This window comes from Prionailurus bengalensis, chromosome E4, assembly GCF_016509475.1.
Source record: "Prionailurus bengalensis isolate Pbe53 chromosome E4, Fcat_Pben_1.1_paternal_pri, whole genome shotgun sequence".
NCBI lineage: Eukaryota > Metazoa > Chordata > Mammalia > Carnivora > Felidae > Prionailurus > Prionailurus bengalensis.
In genome coordinates this window covers 43,512,783-43,533,061 of record NC_057360.1, presented here as the reverse complement: position 1 = coordinate 43,533,061, position 20,279 = coordinate 43,512,783, and the positions used below count along the sequence as shown (strand labels likewise).

Sequence of the window (20,279 nt, the reverse complement as noted above, 5' to 3'; positions counted from 1 at the left end):
TTTTTTCTTTTTGTTTTTTACATCAATGTCTTAATTCGGGCTGTGTGGTCATCAGAACTTGTTGGGGTGTTTCCCTCCAACCCAGATCCACTTGGCTGAGAAGACAGTTCTGTCACTGTTTGTTTCCCCCTTGTTTATTGAAATCTGTCGCTCACGATACCTAATCTCCACCGCTTCTGTGTAAATGGACCGTTTCTGTGTGATGCAGGTGCACACCTACCCAAAGGAATGAATGACGGTTAGAGCAGCACTAGTGACTTGTTATAATTTCAGTATGATTTACGTTAGGGAGATCTTCAAAGTATTAACATTGCTTTTTTCTTCTTTTTCCTACAACAGCAACAAAAATGATGGTAACTGCTAACATTTATTGAAATTATACTGGTTGTTGGGGCAGCTGGAGAGAAGCTGCCTTGTCTTCTAGCTCAGCAGTGGGACTTAGCCTGTTGGGAAACAAAAGGGTGTTGTTTTAAGGTTGATTAGAGTGATGGGAGCCAGAGTCTCGGATTCTAATTCTTGTGGCAAAGAACCTTCACACAGAGCGTAGGTAGGTGAGGAAGAGGATGCGCTAGCACTTTGAGGGCTTTACGATATGCTGCTTTGAAAAGAGAAAAGGACCGTTGATACTCAGTGCATCTCCAGACATAGCGAGGGGTTGCTCTGATAACCAATCAGGTGATCGCTTTTTCTCTCTCACTTCAAGTTTTATGCAAAAGTTTTGTTACATTCTGTAATGGTGATATGTGTCTTTTTAGAAAGATGATATGTTAAAAACAACTATTTTTATGCAGGAACTGACAGAGGAATTTGCTTTGTATAATGGCAAGCTAGCTTTAAGAAAGCACCGTAGCAAATTTACTGAAGTCTGAAACTACATAGATATGTTAATAGATATATGTGCAACTAGATACGGACGACAATTGTATTTTTTTAAATAAATATTTTTAACAAAATGATCCTCTGAATTGATTATTCCTGTCACACCCATTGAGATAGTCTCTGGATTCTGTTTTCATCCGTGCTAAATGTGGGTTAGAAAAAAGTTCGGTTTCCCAGTGGTTATTAAAACCTGGCCATCAACTATTTGATGTGTAGCTACATTAAAATATTTAAAGCCTGGGGCGCCTGGGTGGCTCAGTCGGTTGAGCGACCGACTTCAGCTCAGGTCATGGTCTCACAGTTTGTGAGTTCGAGCCCCACATTGGGCTCTGTGCTGACAGCTCAGAGCCTGGAGCCTGCTTCTGATTCTGTGTCTCCCTCTCTCTCTGCCCCTCTGCTGCTCATGCTCTGTCTCTCTCTGTCTCAGAAATAAACATTAAACAATTTTTTAAAAATAAAAATAGAAAAAATAAAATATTTAAAGCCCGAGTTGGGATATAGGTGCTGGAAACGGGAGATTGTAAAATGATTGTTGCCATAAAAAGGAATTGAGAACTGACGGGCTAGAAAAACTACTCCCCGTGTGAAAATTTCACTTCTGTTTGTTTTTTTTAACTTTAAGAAACTTAGATTCTTTCATTCTAGCCCTTGTGAGCACCATATTTTGCTTGTTTCTGCTCTAGGCATTGTTTCTTGACATAAGACACTGGAGACTTGAGTTCTTTAAGTTAATGAAATTGGGCCCTTTCCGAGCTGAGTTGATATAATACACATGGGGGAAAGTGGGGTTACTAGATGGCACAAATTACGTCACAGAGGGCTGTCTCTTGTCTCCAGGGGGAGATAATGAGATGGAGGAAGAGTTCCGTGGGGAGCAATGAAGCTTCACTTCAGATGGTGGGTAAACCATGTTCAGCGTGTTTCGGTAGTAACCATTTAGGACGACAGCCGGATCCTAAACCGCTGTCGTCAAAATAATATTACCTAAAACCGTAGTCCCGGGAGGTCGAATACGTTTGGGAAGTGGGGTCACCACCTCTTAGAGATTCAAGATGCATATTAGAATATTAAATCTCTAAGAAATCCTTCAGTAAAAAAGCCTGTTCGATCCACCATTTTCTAACCTTTCTGGCTGTTGACACATTCTCTTGAGAGGCATAATGTCCATTTTGCAATCACTTTCTGTGTTTTATAGATGCATCTGATGACAAACTAATGCCCTAACATTGAGTAATTTCCCAGAGCTTGCATTACCAGGTTGGAGGTAATCATTAACAGTTGTAAGCTTTTGGGACACCTGGGTGGCTCAGTCGGTTAAGCATCTGCCTTTGGCTCAGGACATGATCTCAGTTTGTGCGTTTGACCCCACGTCAGGCTCTCTGCTGTCAGGATGGAGCCCATTTTGGATCCTCTGTCTCCCTCTCTCTCTGTCCCTCCCTTGCTCGTTCTCATTCTCATTCTCATTCTCTCTCTCTCTCTCTCTCTCTCTCTCTTAAAAATAAATGAAAAAGGGGCACCTGGGTGGCTCAGTCGGTTAAGCGGCCGACTTCGGCTCAGGTCATGATCTCGCACTCCGTGAGTTCAAGCCCCGCGTCGGGCTCGGTGCTGACAGCTCAGAGCCCGGAGCCTGCTTCAGATTCTGTGTCTCCCTCTCTCTCTGCCCCACCCCCGCTCATGCTCTGTCTCTCCCTGTCTCAAAAATAAAAATTAAAAATTAAAAAAACAAACAAAAAAAATAATAAATAAATAAAAAAAAGCTCTCACACTGGTTTGTCACTATAAAGCACTGCACTTACTGGAATATGCCCTGTGGGTGCCTGGCTGACTCAGAGGAGCGTGACCCTTGATCTTGGGATTGTGAGTTCAAGCCCCACTTTGGGTGCAGAGATTAAATAAAACTTAAAAAAAAAAAAAAAAAAAAAGGAATATGCCCTGTAACTGGAGTTCATGAAGGTGACTTCCTTCGGGATAACTTTAAGAGGACAGTGTGTGATGAAAAATCAAACAGGAAAGATCATTTCTGCCAGATGGAAAGCGTTGGTGTCGAGGAGGGTGTTGGAACGTCACAGTCGATGTTAATGATTCCCATGTGCTTTTCAAAGCATCATTGACAGAAACCCCACTCTTGTCAAGGCCACCTTCCATGTTGCCCAGTCCAGTGGTCAATGTTCAGTCCTCATCAGAATTCATGGCAGCATTGGTTACTTCCTCCTCCTTGAGATACTTACTCTTCATGGTGCCTTCCAGGAAACCGCAGTCTCTCCTGAACTTCCTCCTCCTTCCGTGGCTTCTCTCATTTGCTCTGCTGGACCATATATATATTTTTTAAACCACTGTTGAAGAACCCCAGGGCTCAACCTTCTAGTCATATGTTCTCTCTCTAGGTGGTCGTCTTCAGTCCCACAGCTTTAAGCTCTATAGGTATGTGACCATGAAATTTATATCTTTGGGCTTGACGTTGAAGCTCTGTGCATTTATACTTACTAGCCTTCTTCACATCCGAGATACCATCATGAAATGAACATGTGCAAGACAATTGTGGAGCACCTCCTTCATCCTCCAGTGTTCACTGGCCTCGTCATCTAGCCAGTAACTCAAGTCAATGCCTTGGGGTCATCCTAGGTTCCTGTTTTTCTCACACCCATACATACCCACTCCAGCAGCAAATTCTATCCATTCAACTTTCGAAATAGAGCTTGAATCCAATCGCGTTCACTACTTCGGATGCTACCAACATTGTCCAAGCCACCAACGTCTCTTGCGTAGTTTAGGCAGTGGTGCCCTCGCCAGTGTCCCGGTTTCATTCCTGCCCCCCAGTTTCTCCTCCTCACAACAAGCAGAGTATTACTTTTAGAAGTGTAAATGAGACCACGTGCCCTGCCTGCTCGCAGCTCCCAACGATTTCACATAAAAACAACAGAATCCGTGCTCCCGCCATGGCAAGTAGGATCTGGCCCCTCGCTGCCACTCCCGCCTGCTTCCTGCTCCTGTCACCACCTTGCTCACTGCATTTAAGCCTCACTGGCCAGCTTGCTGCCTCTCAGGGACGGCACACGAATGCTGGCCGATGCCTGTGCACTCACCCCTTCCCCTGCCTCCTACGAGCCTTCCCTGGGACTTGGAGTCACTGCTCCCGCCCATCATCTGGTGCCAGCACAGACGGCACCTCCTTACGAAGGCTTCCAGGAGCATCTGTTGCCAATCCCTCTGCCCACTCCCCTGCTTTATGTTCCTCTGTGGCACTCAAGTATCCTTCATCTTGCGGCGTGGTCCTTTCCTGTCTTTCTGTCTTCAACTGCAGTGTAATCTGAGGCAGATGCTTCTATCTCATTCTCTGCCGATTCTCTGCACCTAATCGGTGCCTTGGACATAACAGGTGGCTCAATAAATCTTTTTTTTTTTTTTTTTTTTTTTGCTAAAGATTTTATTCTTAATCTCTGCACCCAGCATGGGGCTCAAACTTACAACTCGGAGATTAAGAGTCACATGTGCTTCCCGACTGAGCCAGCCGGGCACCCCCTAAATCTTTTAAAAACGAATAAATGAATCAATCCTCTAAAAGACCGCTCGGTCAGTCTGTCTTCCTTTAGTGAATCTGGCGTACAGATGGATTAGATTCCTGCCTCCAAGCAGCAGACGGACATCTGGGAACAGGGTAATCCCGTTGCACTCTGAAATGTCACACTCTTCAAAGGAGATCAGGTAAAAAGCCCCACTTGCTCTGGAACTGATTTTGAAGTGGGGTTTCAAAACCTCTGCCTTCCCTTATTCTGATTATACGAACGAGGGAAATAGTGATTCTCAGTCGAACAGTTTTGTTTCTTCTAAAATATCAGCCGTGTGAACCTACACTTTGAGAGAGACCTCTCTTTGGAAAATATTTGGTCATTTGTTTCTGAGCTGCATATAAAAGGCTCGATCGTCCATAACGGATAACACACTTGTTAAATTTAAAATATTTTATTTCAGGAAAGGTACACTTAGATTTGCTTCAATCTTGTTTTCTATATTCTCAAATTAATCATGATCATCTTAGATAAAGCCATTGATCCTTCTTTGTAAATCTGTATAAAAAGGATGCGGGTTTTGTTTGTTTGTTTGTTTGTTTGTTTTGAAAAACCACGAGAAAAATACAGCTACTTTCTTTTTGTCCAGGTCAGTCACTCCAGTTAGATTGCACATTGCAGTCCGGCAGCCATCAGCTATTTTTAAGTATTTACAGGCATAGTTAAAACTACACCCTTAGACCATCAGCCTTCGAAAAAATTGAGATCTGTTTGACTTAACAATAATTGTGTACCAAACATACGAACAATTTCGAATCTGCTTATGAAGAGGTTTTAAAAATTGCTAGCATTTATGAAGCAGTTTCTAGGTCAGGCATACAATAATTGCTTGAAACAAAGCCACTTCATTCTTTCAGGATTCCTTTGAGGTAGGGTAAGTTCTTTTAGAAATGTCACTTCGATTTAACAAGAACAAGCAAGGCTGGAAGACCATCAGTGAGGGACCCGCCCAGGGCCGCACAGCTAGAGAGCGAGGCCAGCGCCCGCTCTCCGGCCAGGGCCCCGTCACCACACAGGATATGCTGGCAGACGCAGCCGGCTGACTGGACAAGGCCACCGATCTGGGGTACGCTGCTCAGTGTGGGGTCTGCGGCTCAGGCTACAGAGAACCTCGATCCCCTTTTTATAGCCACGCATGCACATTCGTACATAACGCAGAGAAGCTTCAGGTAAGCGCACGGACGGTCACCGTCACGGCCATTTTACTACTTACAGACGCCTCCGTGGTCTCACCCTTTCCAAGTGGCAGGCTCTGTGCCCTCTCGGTTACTAGGGGATCTGCTCGGTCGGGAGAGGCCCCTCCTCCACACTGCTTTCGGTGTGCTGCTCCCCCCCGCATCGCTCGGCAGTCCCAGCTTTTTGTTAAGGAAACCCACCTGACGTGGTACAAAGAGCTGTTTTCCTTGACAAAAGATGTAAAGTTTAAATCAGGTATTTTTGAGAATTCCTCAGTGCTGTGCCTACACTTCGCGTAAGCGCGGTCAAGTAAAAGAAAACCGGAACCTTCATCCCATTCTCCCAGACGGCTTCTGAGCCCGTTTGCACTGATCGTTAGCAGTGGGGTACTTGCGGGTAGATGTTTAACAACTGGCTCTCCGGGGGGAAGAGAAAGGGGAGGATGTGTAGCCTCTGCCAGTTTCTATGGGGTGAATCCTCCCACGTGGCTGATCTCGAGCCACCAGACACGTTACCACTGAAAGCGCATCTGGGAAGAGATGGACAGAGCCACACCTCCGTATCCTATTTCCCCTGTACAGGTACAATACGCTTAGATACCTTCAAGGAAGTGATGAGTTTTGAGTGGTTCTTTCCCTTGTCTTTAACGGAATTGTTAACTTTCTATAAAATCTCATGTTTAATACTGGCCGAGTTTTAACAACTAGCTCTCAAAAGGAAATGTTAACGACCGGCTTTTATCAGCTAGTACGAGCCAGCCCAGCATACCACTGAATTAGTGTCCCAAAGATGGCAAGATTCGACTTTTCCTTTCGATGTTTTAGATTTTAAACGAACTACGGATATCAGCAACGGGAATTTGAGGGACCGTGGCTTACCAAAAAGTAAAAAGCACATAAATCATTTGAGCATGCCGGGAACTAACTGGGGGTTTGTTTGGACTGATTTCAAATATATCTACAGCAAGCAGTGATCATCGAACTTTACATTTTCAACCTGTTCTTTCAAACTTCAACGAAAAGTGATATTCAAACCCAGGGGATGGTCCATGCAGGAGGTGGTCGGTGGCCAATGGAGTGAAGCATATGGCTGTCTTCTTCCTTCCCATCGGGGTATCCTGGACACCTCTTACCAAAGGTCCGAACCGGGGGAGAGGAAGGTAACTTGAATATCCATCCAGTAAACTGCTAATGATTTTCCCAGTCCGTTCAATTTCTTCTACCTAACCAAGTATTTGTGGAAAAGATCCGAGCCAAGGCGTGGAGAGATCGCCTCCAGGGCGACCCCCAATTTCTTGAACACTTTGGTCTGTGCTGGTGCTCGAGAGGCCGGCCGTCTTCGCCTGCCCCCTTCCCCCAGTTTTACCTCTGGTAGCACTCTGGGCTTTCCATTCCCAGTGCTTTGTCCTGGGTAGGAACTACAACAGAAAAAACAGGTAGCATGCGTCAGCAGCTCTGATGAGCCGCGGCAATTATTCATTCCGAGAGCTTCCCCGGGCTTTTGCTTTTCCCATCCTATGGCTCCATAGGGAGAACAAGCAGAAAGTCAGACTTACTGGTTCTGGCAAACTGTCGGTGGAGGGAGTTCGTTGAGACTCGCGTCTGGGGCTCAGGGAATATAGGTTTCTTTTGGTCTCCCACCAATAGGGAACTCATTGGGTGTTACTCATTGGATATTCACCACATAGTTCTCGAATGTGTGGCCTAAATGAAGGCTCCATGCTGAGTGCTAGGCTAGACACCAACTGGTACCGGCCACCTTGGAAGCGGGGCTACAGTTAGTGCTGACCGGGGTGGGGGGCGGGGGGCGGTGGCGGGATTGCTCTCCTGGGCTTTAAACTGAGTGGTCGTCTGAGAGATTGGATTGCAGACACCCATTCCTTCAATTGTTTGGTGATCATGTTGCTTTCATGGAGAGGATGAGGGCTCCGCTCGGGCCCCTTCTCTTAAGAACTGGCTACGTGCACAGCTGATACAGTGCCTGGGACTCTGAGATCTCTGGGCAGAAAGGCTGGGAGGCTCAGGGACATGAAAATAGCCTCGGGACACCCCCTGCCTTGGGTCTCCAGGAATGAGACTATTCTTAGGAGGTGTCTCTGCCCCAAAGGAGCTTTTCTTTGCCACTTGGCCTGGAGGACCTCTTTTTGAAAAAGAAATTGGGACTAGAGTCAAAATCCCAAACTGCAAAGAGATGGCCAATTAGGCCTCTGGGCCGTGGTCCAGCCAAGGAGGCAGAGGCCGCCTTTCAGGGCCCCACACGGGCTGGAAAGGGAATCCTGGCCCGTGGTCCCACGGCATGGTGGAATGCAGGAAGCCAAGTTCACGATCCGTGCCCCTCTCCTGATGGAGAAACCATGAGTCAGCCTATCCCATTCCCTCCTGCCCTAAGAGTCCAGTGCGGACAATCGCATGGCAAAGCAGGAAGAGGGGAAAAGGAAGCTGTAGAAAAATAAACACTTCCTCGCATTTTACTTGGAACAGAACAGTATTTGTGGCGTGCTACGATCTACAGCATCTCCCACAGCCTCGCCTCACTTTGTTTTCCTCCTCTTGTGTAGCAACAGATTCTTTCCTTACCTGACGAGAGTCCAGAGTGCATCCTGTGGAAAAACAGGAGCAAGACATAGAAGGTAAAAGCCAAGCAACCAAAGATCACGCCACAGACCAGGAAGCTATAGCTGCCCTGCGCCTGGAAAATCTGCCAGAGGGGAAAACACAGAGACGCAGGCCGTCAGAGCCTCACAGGAAGGCGCACTGGAGGAAGCAGCTTTCCCCGACCCCCGGCGGGCTCCGCAGTCAGGTTGAGGCCCGTCACACCGACGGGCAGGGTGGTGAGTAGGAGGGACGTCTTGGCCTCGTTTCAAGGTTATGTGTCTGGAGGAGGCAGAAATCCTGCTCGTGACCCCTGCGGTCCCTTTTCGCTCTGTATCTGGAAGCTTCTGAAAATCTCTCCATCTTCCTTAAAACTCCGGTCAGACCGTGTCTATACCCACAGGGCCGAACCAGAACTCTGCAGAGGATGTGTATAGACCTGTGTCTCTCTATCATGGAAAATTTAAAACACAGGCCAAAGGAGCTTACGGAGTTCCCCTGGGCCCGTCACCCGACTAGCAATTAGCACCTCCGTGCCCCTCCACTGTCCCCTGCACTAGATCACACTGAAGCAAACCCCAGACCTCACGTCATTTCCATGCGGAGTGTTATCAGGAGGTGTAGCTCTCCTCCCGGCAGGGCACAAGATCAGGAAAGGAGGGTTGGGATTAGGGGCATCTGGGAGACCCAAAGACCTAGGTTTGAACATCCTGTCAGTTTTTAGAAGTATGACTGACCGAGGGCAAGTTGCTCATTTATCTGAGTTTCAATATCCTCCTTTGTAAAAGGGGGCGTAGCAACAGCGCTAGAAGCTTCAAACAAAGGCAGATGTATTTTTTTCCTGGTGCACCCGGGAGGACGGGTACGTCTGAAGAGACGCGGGAGGGCTGGCCCTCGATGAGGGCAGGACTTGGGCAGGAAAGCTGGGCCCTGTGTAGGGTGGCCAGAGGCTAGGGGAGCTGGGGTGGGGACGGTAGGTTGAGAAGGGGTGGGAAAAGAGCTCCCACCCGCCACTCGATCCCATCCCAGGCTCTGGGAGCTGAACGACATTCCCACAGGGCCCCGCTGGCCCCGCTCCCAGACATGACTCGTGTTTGCTTTGGACCGTACCGCACCTCCCTTCACATCTCCAGGTCTCACATGCGGAAGCAGAAACAGGTAACGGAGGGGGGCCCTGCCTGCTGTGTGGGACCCCCAGGGGAGGGACAGCTTGGGTTCAGAAGGTGGCTGGCTACGTCTTCCCACCTGCTTGGAGGGGGGCTCCCCAAACGCTGTCCCCTGCCCCTAGGGTCTCCCACATACCGAACCAACCAGCATCTGGAGAACCATCTCGCCAATTCCTGCCCCTGTCACCAGCACCGTGGTCGCACAGCCTAACCAAAAGAGAAGGATTTGGGTTAGTAAAAGCAAGTTAAGGAGACAAGTCAGCTGGTACAATCCCGGCTATTTCTGGGGAGACCCTGGAAAATGGTGTGACTGCCTAGAGGACGAGTTCGAATTCCTAAGATTTCTCAGACCTCAGTCCTTAACTTTGCTTTGGGAATGCTTAGGTCCTGCTGTCAGTATAGTTTCACTGTTCTAGAACCTTCAATCACTCAGGGTTGTCTTCAGGGTAACTTCCAAATTGCTTAGCCTGGCATTCGGGGTCCTTCCAAATCTGACTTCCCCCTACGTTTCCGCAAAGATTCCCTGATCTCCTCAGGCCAGCCCTCTCTTCCAGGCAGACCAGTGTCCTCGCTGCCCTGGCATTGTACTGAGCAGCCACACCTCCGCTCACTCTGGCAACAGGGCACAGACCCCCTGAGCCCAAGCTTCAGAGTCAGACTCGGGTCCCAAGCCCAACTGTGTTACCTACCAGCCCTGTGACCTCAGGCAAGTTCTCCCCCTTCTGTAGGCCTTGGTTTCCTTTCTGTAAATGGGCATGGCAACACCTTCTCCGCAGGGTTGCCGTGTGGTGAATCCGATACACCACTTACTAAGTGGTAAGTACTTAGCACAGTGCTGGACACAGTGAACTCCCGAACCCCTGCCAGTTCTCTGCTTAACCCCTTCAACGCTGCCTTCAGGATAAAGTCCAAATGCTTTCATGTGGTTTGCAGGGCCTGGTCTCTGCTGAGAGCTCAGACTCCCATCACACCCGCTCACCATCCACCCTCCCGCCAGGAGGACGGTCTCGCTTCCTGCCCTGCACACTCGTGCTCACCGCCGGGTTCTGACGCTTGCGTTGCCTCCCTCCCTCCTGAGCGGTCCTCTTCCTCCTCCTCTTCGTGGGCCGAGCCCCTGTTCATCTTTGAAGTTTCTCCTTTAGACTTCGTCCAGGAAATCTCCCCCGTCCCTAACCCTGCGGTAGCTGCTCTTCGTGTCCCGCGGCCCTCCACCCTTCCCCCAGGTACCCCACTGTTTGCAGGGTAGCCTTCCCCTCTGCGCTGCGAGCCCACGAGAGAGGACTGTGCCCTGAATTGTATTCAGTGGCGTCCACTACTGCTTATTAGCCCAGTGACCAACATATGATACATACTTAATGTTGATTGATTGATTACTAAAACGGAGATTATCATTCCCTGCTTTAGGCTTCAAGTTCCTCTTTTGGTCTGGCTCACGTGTACATTAGTCTCTATGCCTTTCCTGTCACTTTGTTCACTGCCCCTGCCCCACTCTTCCTTGGAATGTCTTCCCCTTTTCCTTCTGCCTTTCCAAATCCTGGGCCAGCTCACGTCCCATCTCCTCCAGGAAGCTATGTGTGGATTCAACACTGGTCACTCCCTTCTCTGAATCCCACTAGCACCCACTGTCTATTCCACTCATTCATTCAAAAACCCTCCAGTACTTTCTGGGCATCAGGTACCGAGCTAAACACCGAGTAGTCAGATGAATAATTAGAGTTAACGTATGTTTTGAGCACCTGTGAGTCAGTTAAGCTGCTAAGTCAAGTGTTTTACATTTCGTCAAACGCACAAACGATCCTAAAGATAGGTATTTGTGTCCCCGTTTTGCAGATGAGAAAGCTGAGGCTCAGAAAGGGGAAGAAAATTGAGAAAATGGTCTCAAGGCCAGAAAGTGTGCAGGCAAGACTCACATCCAGGTCTGCCAATGACCTCAAAGCCTATGCTCTTGCCCTCCTTCCCTGCTGGTGCCCACAGGGAGCACATTGCTGAGGAGAGGGCACAGATAACATAGGTACAAAAGCCATGAGGGTCAAACGAGAGCGGCAGGCACAAAGGAGAGGGACACATCTTTCCAGGGGGAATCAGAGAAACTTCCGGAAGGGGTAGAGAAGGAGGGACTTGAGCAGGCAGGTAAAGGGGCCAGATGGAGTAGAGTGGGCACTCCAGGCAGAGCACAGCTTTTGTGCCATCAGGGACTAGCAAGTAATTCAGCATGGCCAGGACGCAGGCCCTGAGTACAAGAGGTGGGCAGGGGAGGCTGATGAAAGGAGAACACCACCGGAATATACAGAGGCCGTGACTGTGTGTTCCACGGGGACCCCTGTGCAGCAGCTTGGAGACCCGCCGCTAAGTGGTCCCACCTCGGCTGCACTTCAGAGCCTCCCAGTGGCTCCGGGCCAATTACGCCAGGTGTCATGGAAACAAAGCCCAGGCCTCTGGTTGTGTTATACGCGCTCTGGGTGATTTTAATGTGGGACCAGCACTGAGAACCGCCACCGAGGGAGGCAAATCTGAAGGGCACAGGCCAAGACCTGCGGAGGCAGCGATGGAGGTGATCAGAGACTGGAAAAAACGGGGCACCATGAAATATTCCAAGCAGGCACGTCATGGGAAAGGCCTGAACTGCGGTAGGGATGGTGGGAAATGAGAAGAGAGCAGATCTGAGTGACCACTTATTATTATTATTATTATTCTCCAACATTTGGCTTACTTAATGAACTTATTTTTAAGTAGGCTCCACACCCAATGTGGGGCTCGAACTCACGACCCCGATGTCAAGAGTCACATGCTCCGCGGACTGAGCCGGCCAGGCGCCCGTGTCGTCTAACATTTGTTGACCACTTAAAACTCTGGGATCCACCGCGTGATGTGTGATACCAACGTTAATTCAGTGCTTTCGTCTACTCACTGGGGTTTGGAGATCATCCTTAGATCTCGCGGATCCAGGCCTGCCATCTCTTGTTACTGGGGATAACTGTGCTGGTTTTGGCTCTAACTGCTTCAGACCGCCCCCCCCCCCCCATACACCATTTCCTCACTCCTCCCTAAAGAAATCACTCCTCCTCAGTGTTGGTTTTCCGACACCCCAGGGCACTCTAGCTACTTCTAAGGGTAATGTTAAATGTTCAAAACATAATTATTTTTAATTAACCCATTTAAAGAAAAAAAAAGGATCATTGCTCATTGCTACACGCGGTGGGGAGGCTACAGCAGGGGAGGGAGATTACTGCAGAGAATTTGAGGTTTCCGGCATCCAAGAACCCCATCAGGACAACCCCCGATCAAGTGTGGAGCCGCTGTTCTAATTCTCCGTGCTTCCAAAAACGGCCGCAAGAACAGCAGAGCAAGGAGGTACTATTAGTGATAAGTTATAAACCCCCTTCCTATGCCCTAACTTTTCCCGCGCAACTTTGCTGGTCTCTGAACTTGGGATTTCCAGCACACCCGTGTTCCACAAAATGCCAGCTGTGCCTCAGGAGGCACTGCCGTGGGAGAAAAGAAAACGGGAAAGAGAAGCTTACGGCTTCTCAGTGGCCTGAAATCACAGGACACGGGCATACTGTTGAACGGGGAACTCCACGGGGGTCAGAACTTTGCGAACAAGTTCCCACCCGAGTCAGGAGGGCGGGGATCTGGCTGGAATACCACAGAAAAGATGGGGCGTCGGGGGGGGGGAGGAAGCCGCACCCAGCCAAGGGGGGCGCTCTTTGCGCCCCAGCACACCCACCTTTGTACTGCAGAATGTCCTCAGTGTAGGCCAGCATGCTGGGGAAGGTGCTACTGAGGAACAGGCCCAGGCTGGCTGTCCCCACGAACAGGAAGACGACGTTGTAGGAGAAAACGAGAAGCACGAGGAACGTCACCACCACGCCCACCTTTTAACAGCAGAGAAGGAGGCTATTAGGAACTGGGAAAAGCTGGGCGTCCCGCTCCTCACTTGGAGAGCTCCTCTCGGACCCCAGAGCAGCGCTGTGTGACCAGGGCGCCTCCCTGTGGACTGTGTGGGAACTGCACCTTCCCCAGCCGGGTCTCGGCCAAGGATGCCCTAGGGGATGAGCCGCCAAGACCGCTAGGCAGAGGGCGGGCCATACACACTTGAAAAGCGCTTGGTGAGGCAGTACGGCCTGTCCCTCAGGTCTTATCTCGGAGCACGGGGAATTCCAGCCACGCCACCAGCTCTCTGCCCTCCACTCCTCATGAAGAGGAGCTGCTTTTCTGGCCCTAAAAGCCATGAGTTTGCAGGCAGCAGGAGGGGCTGGCTGGGGAGGGTGTGGGTGGCTGGGTCCCCACGCTCTGGGAATCCAGGCAAACCTCCCAGACGGAGGGTCCGTGACTGTGGCCCGGTTCCTCGGTGTCACCTCAGACTCCCATGAGCAAATTCCAGCCTGTGGTTAGAGACTCTTGTGATGGATTCGGGGACCAGAGATCTTCCGGGTTCAGTAAGGGTCTCTGTCACATGGGCATATTTTTGTTAAGTGTCGCTTTTTCTGAATTCCTTAAAAAGGTTTTTATGTCAAGGGGCGCCTGGGTGGCGCAGTCGGTTGGGCGTCCGACTTCAGCCAGGTCACGATCTCGCGGTCCGTGAGTTCGAGCCCCGTGTCGGGCTCTGGGCTGATGGCTCAGAGCCTGGAGCCTGCTTCAGATTCTGTGTCTCCCTCTCTCTCTGCCCCTCCCCCGTTCATGCTCTGTCTCTCTCTGTCCCAAAAATAAATAAAAAACGTTGAAAAAAATTTAAAAAAAAAGGTTTTTATGTCAATATTGAAAAATTTCTAGGCAAAATGCCTCTGGGAGGAAACTTAGGCAGCCCGGGTCTGGAGGCAAAAGACCGAGTCTGGGGCTTTGACGTCCTTGTTCTCTCTAGCCTCCTAGTCCACGAAATGGGTTACAAAATACACGGAAGAGTCGTGGGAAAATGATGACTCTTGCGACAAATATCAGTCTTAGTGTTTGTGTGTGCGCCCTCCCTGATGTCTCCAGACACAAGGATCTTGCACAGAAAACCGTGGTTTTCAGGTGAGCGTCTCCTGGGTGAGTACCTCTGTTTCCAGAAAAAAGGAAGATAAAATTGCATAGCAGAGGGCTAGAAGGTGTGTAAGAAACCACATCCACCCCCACCCCCACCCCGGCCGCTTTACAGATGACCCGAGCGTGCCGAGGGAAGGGACGGTCACACTCACAGGCAGATGCCGGGGACTTGCTCCAGCTGGAAGAACCAAGCCAGTGGTCGCAACCCGCGAGCCCCCTCCCTTTACGCTTCTCTACCAGCCCCTCCGTCTCTGCTGCAAGATCTCTTGGTCCGAGACCTGAGACCTAGCGAAAGACTTGCTGCCCCGGAGGGGGGTGTACCACAAATGGCGGCTGAGGGGCAGACACCCTCTTCACAATGGAGAAGCAGCGGGAAAGACTTCTTTCACGCAGTACAAACGCGACAGAGGCGGACATATCCAAGGTTCCAAGTATAATGTATTTCTTTGGCACAGAAAATGGCCCCACAGCTTCGCTGCTCTTTCTTCCTCCTCTGCTCAATCTTTAAATGTTGGCACGGCCCCAGACCCTTCTGGCTCTTTGTCTGTGTTCCCTGTTGGTCCGGCGCCATGGTTTCAAATATCTCTACGCCCAGCCGCTTAAATCCATCCCTCTGGCCATGACCTGTGTCCAGAACTCCACTGGACGACTGACAACCTGGTCCAGACAGAGCCCAGCCTTGCCTCCAGCAAACACACTTCCCCGCATCGGTGAAGGGCATCCCCATCCGCCCCGTGGTCAGGCCCTGTCACGAAGGTATGTATGTCCTTGATCTTGTTTCCTCCTTCTTTCTACCTTCAGGCCAAGGGCAAGTCCTATCAACTCCGCCCCCAAAATGCTATGCACCCTTGTATCTCTCCACATCCATCCCGGACCACTCTCTTGTGCCTGGACTATGGGAGTGGCTCTTCAGTCATACAGCACAGGGCAGCGTGCTTCAAAGCAGATCTGTGCTCGCTTCGGCAGCACATATACTAAAATACAAAGCAGATCAGGGGCGCCTGGGTGGCTCAGTCGGTTAAGCAACCGACTTAGGCTCAGGTCATGATCTCACTGCTTGTGAGTTCGAGACCCACGTCGGGCTCTGTGCTGACAGCTGGGAGCCTGGAGCCTGCTTTAGATTCTGTCTTTGTTTCTCTCTGCCCCTCCCCTGCTCACACACTGTCTCTCTCTCTCTCCAATATAAACATAAAAAAAAATTAAAATAAAATACAGAGCAGATCATGTCCATTTCCTGCCTAACACCTTCTAAAGGCCTGCTTTTCTCCCACTTGGAATAAACCCCCAAACCTGGCTTACAAGACCTTCCAGGCTCTAGCCCATGTCTGCTTCCCCAACCTGCTCCCTCTCTGCTCCCCACCACAGACCCTGCCCCACCACGCTCTCACCCAGTGAGCTCCCCTCTTGGGCCTTGCAACCAGCAGTGCCATCAGCCGGGAACCCCGACTCCTCTGCCGTTCACACCGCTGGCACCTTCTCAGTAGTCAGCTCTCAACTTAGACGTCGGGGGCAGAGCCGGCGAAGATTCTGCTTTTGCTCCCCTCCTGCTGCCTTGGCACCCCCTTTACACACCACACGTTTGCAGGCGGGCCTTGATGAGCCACCCTGAAAATCTCCAGACTTGGGCGAGCTTTAAAAACACCTCTTATTTTAGCCGGGGTGACCTAAGACGGAGCGCGCATGCCCAGGGCGAACTAGCCCCTCCTCCCACTCCTCCCACTCCTCCCACTCCTCTCGGCTCCCCCCCCCCACCCCACCTGCTTCTCACCTGCTAACCACGCGCCTGCTGACCGGGCCTGCAGGGCACGCTCCGCGACCCCTCCCCTCCCCTCCCCTGCCCTGCCCCTCTTCTTCCCCAGCCCCCTAGCCAACCATAAGCTCCCCGAGGCAGAGCCCCGCCTTGTACAACTTGGTACCCCTGCACTTGCCCACAGGCCCTGCACAAAGTGCCTGTTCCTTCACCAGGAAGTGGTTGTCGAGACCCAGGAGAACAGAGAGCAGGGTGACTGTTAGTTTAAAACCGAGAGGAGTGAATCGGCAGCATGAGGGGAACTTGCTCGCGGCTGTTTACCTGTAATCCTGCCAGGGTGCCCGCCAAAAGCACCTGAAAAGGTCTGAAAACAATCCAGGCGCCAAGGCACCTCTCCACACCCCGAGTCACAGTCTCCGGGGGAGGGGCCCGGGAATCCGTATCTTCCCAAACCACCACTAATGTATTTGGGAGTCACTTGTTCTAGGACACTGTTTTCCCAAATCTGCTTGGTGACATGAACCCCCTGGGGTGTTGGTTAAATATACAGATCGCTAGGTACCTCCCTTGGACCTTCCAGTTTGTGAGGTCTGGGTTGGGCCCAGGAATCTGAGTTTCCTTTTAGAACCCAGCAGTCCAGGGGCGCCTGGGTGGCTCAGGTCATGATCTCACGGTTGGGGGGTTTGAGCCCTCTGTCGGGCTCTGTGCTGACAACTGGGAGCCTGGAGCCTGCTTGGATTCTGTCTCTCTCTCTCTGTCTCTCTCTCTCTGTCCCTTCCCTGTCCATGCTCTGTGTCTCTCTCGCGCGCTCTCAAAAATAAACATAAAAAAAATTTAAAAAGTAAAAAACAAAACCCAACGGTCCGGGTGAGTTTTTCTCATCCGCGCCTGTCATGTGGGTGCTTCAGATGCTTTTCTTCCTCCAAACTCAGAGTCCCGCCCCACCCTCCTCTGTCTAAGCAGCTGCCCTCGGGTCCTGCAGAGGCCCCCAGTAGTGCACGTACCCGGAGCCTTCTGCACCCCAGGACTCGTGCAGACTTGCTCCTTCCCGGCAGTATCATGTTGGCCCTCTTCTTCACTGAGATGACACTCCCTTCTCCACTGCTCTTCATCCCCTCTTCCCTTTGGGTGGGGGGGGGGCCCTGCTCTCTGACAATGGGACCCCTCCCTCCAGCCTCCCTCCTTTTCTCCTCGGCCTCCAAACAGGCTCCTGTCAGACAAAACTCCCTCCAGCTCAGGACCATTTGCAACGGTCACACCTCCGCTTCCTGTCCGGCCCTCAACCTCTTGAGTTCGGCTTCCACTCACACCGCCCCCCTCTATGTCAAACAGAAATTTCTTTCAGGGGCATGGATGGCTCTGTTGGTTGAGCATCCGACTTTGGGTCAGGTCACGAGCTCACTCTCTCTCTCTCTCTCAAAATAAATAAAGAGGGGCGCCTGGGTGGCTCAGTCGGTTAAGCGTCCGACTTGGGCTCAGGTCACGATCTCACTGTCCGTGAGTTCGAGCCCCGCGTCGGGCTCTGTGCTGACTGCTCAGAACCTGGAGCCTGTTTCAGATTCTGTGTCTCCCTCTCTCTCTGACCCTCCCCCGTTCATGCTCTGTTTCTCCCTGTCTCAAAAATAAATAAAACGTTAAAAAAAAATTTAAAAAAAGAAAGAAAGAAAGAAAGAAAGAAAAAGAAAAACTGAAAAAAAAAAGTAATTTCTTTCTTAAAAGTCATCAACTAGCACAAGGTCAGATATAAAGGCTTTTCTTGGCGCTCACGATCTTTGGTGTCTGTAGCCCCAACATTATTTCCGAACCCCCTTGCCGCTAGAAACTTGACTCAGGGAAGTACTTTCTGGCAGTGGATCGGGCTGCCTGGAAAGGGAGTGAGTTCCCAGTCACTGGAGGTTGTTAAACAGACTGTGGACTCCCTGGAGGGGATGTTACAGAGGTGATTTGAGCCCTGGAGGGAGGCTGGGCTAGACGACCCTAATCTGTAATCTGGACGCTTTGTCATAGATAGTGACATGGACCCATGTCAGGTCGAAAGTCTGACCCCATCGCTTGGGCCTGGAACCCCTGCCTTCTGGGCAGACCAGTTCCCTGAATAACATCCTACATTCCAGCCTGGTACTTGAGAATCATTTGGCAGAGTTTCAAAATGCAGATTCCTAGGCTCCAGCCCAGACACGGTGATTTCTGAAGGCCAGGGGATGCCTGGCCTCCGCTGGCCATGGGGTTCTGACCAGCTGGGCGTCAAGGTCACACAGGAGGACCAAGGCCAGCACCCGCTTCACTTGTACTCTTGGCAGACTGTCAGCTGAGATCTGCTCCACGCATGGCAGTAACCACCTCCTACGGCCCCTTTCTCTGATGGGTACAAAATCAGAGGCCCAGAGAGGGAAAGGGATTTTTCCAAGGTCACACAGATAGGCTCCACCTTCTTGATTCCCCCCTTCCTCATGGCATCTCTCTCCCCGCTGCTCTCCTCCCTCTACTCCTGCATTCCCTCCCTGTCCAGTCCCGAGCAAATGTCCTGGGGCAGTGGTAGGGCCAGGAGTGGATGGTCCTCCTGCGTCTCCAAGAAGTGAAAGGAGGCCACTTACCACATTGACGAACACCATGGTGGCTGGCTTCACTTTGGAGGAGATGGGAATGGAGATGAGCCGACCCAGGGTGATGAAGCCCCAGAAGAGGCTGGGGAGGTAACCAGCCACCTTGTGCCCCACAGACAGCGGCTTCTCCACTGCATAGCTGTATACAAAGGCTGAGTACTCCCCCTGTGGAGAGACGGGCCCTGCTGAGCACACCTGTGGCACAGCTGAGCCCTCAGAGAAGGAAGACCAGGTCGGGGCAGGTGTGCTGAGGGCTGAGGGAGGACTGGTCCTGCCTCTAGAAGCTCAAAGGTGGGCCTAGGGCCAACATCACACAACACCCGCGGCCCGAGCAGAGGACAGACCCTGGGGAGCTAGAGCTTACAGATTCCACCGGCCCAGAGGCCCAGGCCTGGGGACACAGGGAGAGGGGTGTCTCCGGGTCTCCACAGGGGGTCTTGAGAGGTCTGGGCCGCTCCCCCCTCCCCACCAGAGCAGAACACAACCACACATCTCATTTATGAGGATTCCACGGATGGTTTCTTGTCGAAGGAAGGGCACCACAGCTGAAAACAAGGTGGGCACACGTGTGGCGTCTCATTCTACGGAGGAGGGGGCGGAGAGAAGTGACTCGCCCAAGGTCACACTGAGAGTTGGGAGTCAACCAGTACTGTCACCAATATTTCCCACTGGGTCACCTGTTTTAGGGCCTTCTCTTCGGAGAGGCCCCAGCATGGCAGTCGGTTAATCAATCGGCCATTCAAAAGTATCCCGATCTAATCCTACGAGATTTCTGGAAAAAGGCACTTAACAGTATTAACAGAGGCCACTAGTAGAATAAATAGCTGGGCCCAAATCTTGACTGTAGCTTGTTTACAACATGGCTTGAGAAGCTGAGGTTTGGAACGCGTTCCGGGAAGCAGCGTGCCCTCGCGTTTACACGGCATGACCTCTATCTGGAGGAACAGACCTCTGCCTCTCAAGAAACGTGGGTAGCTTGCACTTGGTAACAAACCAGAGGGGCCCCTGCCCACAGAGTTAAGGAGAATAAAAACAGCTGGCTGGGACAGAAGACCATAGTACCCAGGGGCTGCGAACGATTCTTCAGACAGTCCCCGCCCCCTAGGACTTTTATTTAGTTTAAAAGTATGAGTTGACTGCACAACAGGTGAGCCCTCTAGGACACCTTGAAGCTCCCCTCTTTCTCCTGCCGCCCCAGCTTGAGCGTCGGGGAGGCGGGCAGGCTCACCGTCATCCCGTCGGTCATGAACAGGACCAGGGCGGCTGTGATGTGGATGGCGAAGAAGGAGTAAGGGGCTCCTTTGAAGTTCTTCCTCTGCCAGCAGCCGAACAGGTCCTCGTGCCCTGGACGAGACACGAGAACAGGGCTGAGTCTCAGCTTCTGCTCCTTCCCCTCTGCAGGCCCGGGGTAAGCGGCTGCCAGATGGGCGAGCCTGGCAGGTTGGGGACCAGTTACTGCCGCCCACCTTCCCTAACTTCCAGCCAGCTGTCAGGGACAGCTCCTGTCCACCTCAGTCCTGGCG

General features: G+C 51.3%; 1 protein-coding gene and 1 long non-coding RNA gene across 4 annotated transcripts in view; one reads left to right on the top strand and one right to left on the bottom strand.

The window, feature by feature from the left end:
* Positions 1-4,823: 4,823 nt before the first annotated feature.
* Positions 4,824-20,279, bottom strand: part of MFSD4A (major facilitator superfamily domain containing 4A) — a 30,732-nt gene continuing 15,276 nt past the window's right edge. The window contains exons 5-10 of one of the 3 annotated variants that reach the window (XM_043569268.1): positions 19,985-20,100; positions 18,748-18,921; positions 13,106-13,253; positions 9,515-9,585; positions 8,198-8,318; positions 4,824-7,038 (exon numbers count right to left, since the gene is read on the bottom strand). In XM_043569268.1, coding sequence (XP_043425203.1) covers positions 6,983-7,038; positions 8,198-8,318; positions 9,515-9,585; positions 13,106-13,253; positions 18,748-18,921; positions 19,985-20,100 — 686 coding nt within the window. In that variant the 3' untranslated portion in view covers positions 4,824-6,982. The remainder of the gene's footprint in view (positions 7,039-8,197; positions 8,319-9,514; positions 9,586-13,105; positions 13,254-18,747; positions 18,922-19,984; positions 20,101-20,279) is intronic. The other 2 variants (XM_043569266.1, XM_043569267.1) reach the window with 2 other exon arrangements.
* On the top strand, positions 13,608-14,205 carry LOC122476502. The gene is made up of 2 exons (XR_006295512.1): positions 13,608-13,882; positions 14,122-14,205. It is a non-coding gene; the product is annotated as an uncharacterized LOC122476502 (long non-coding RNA).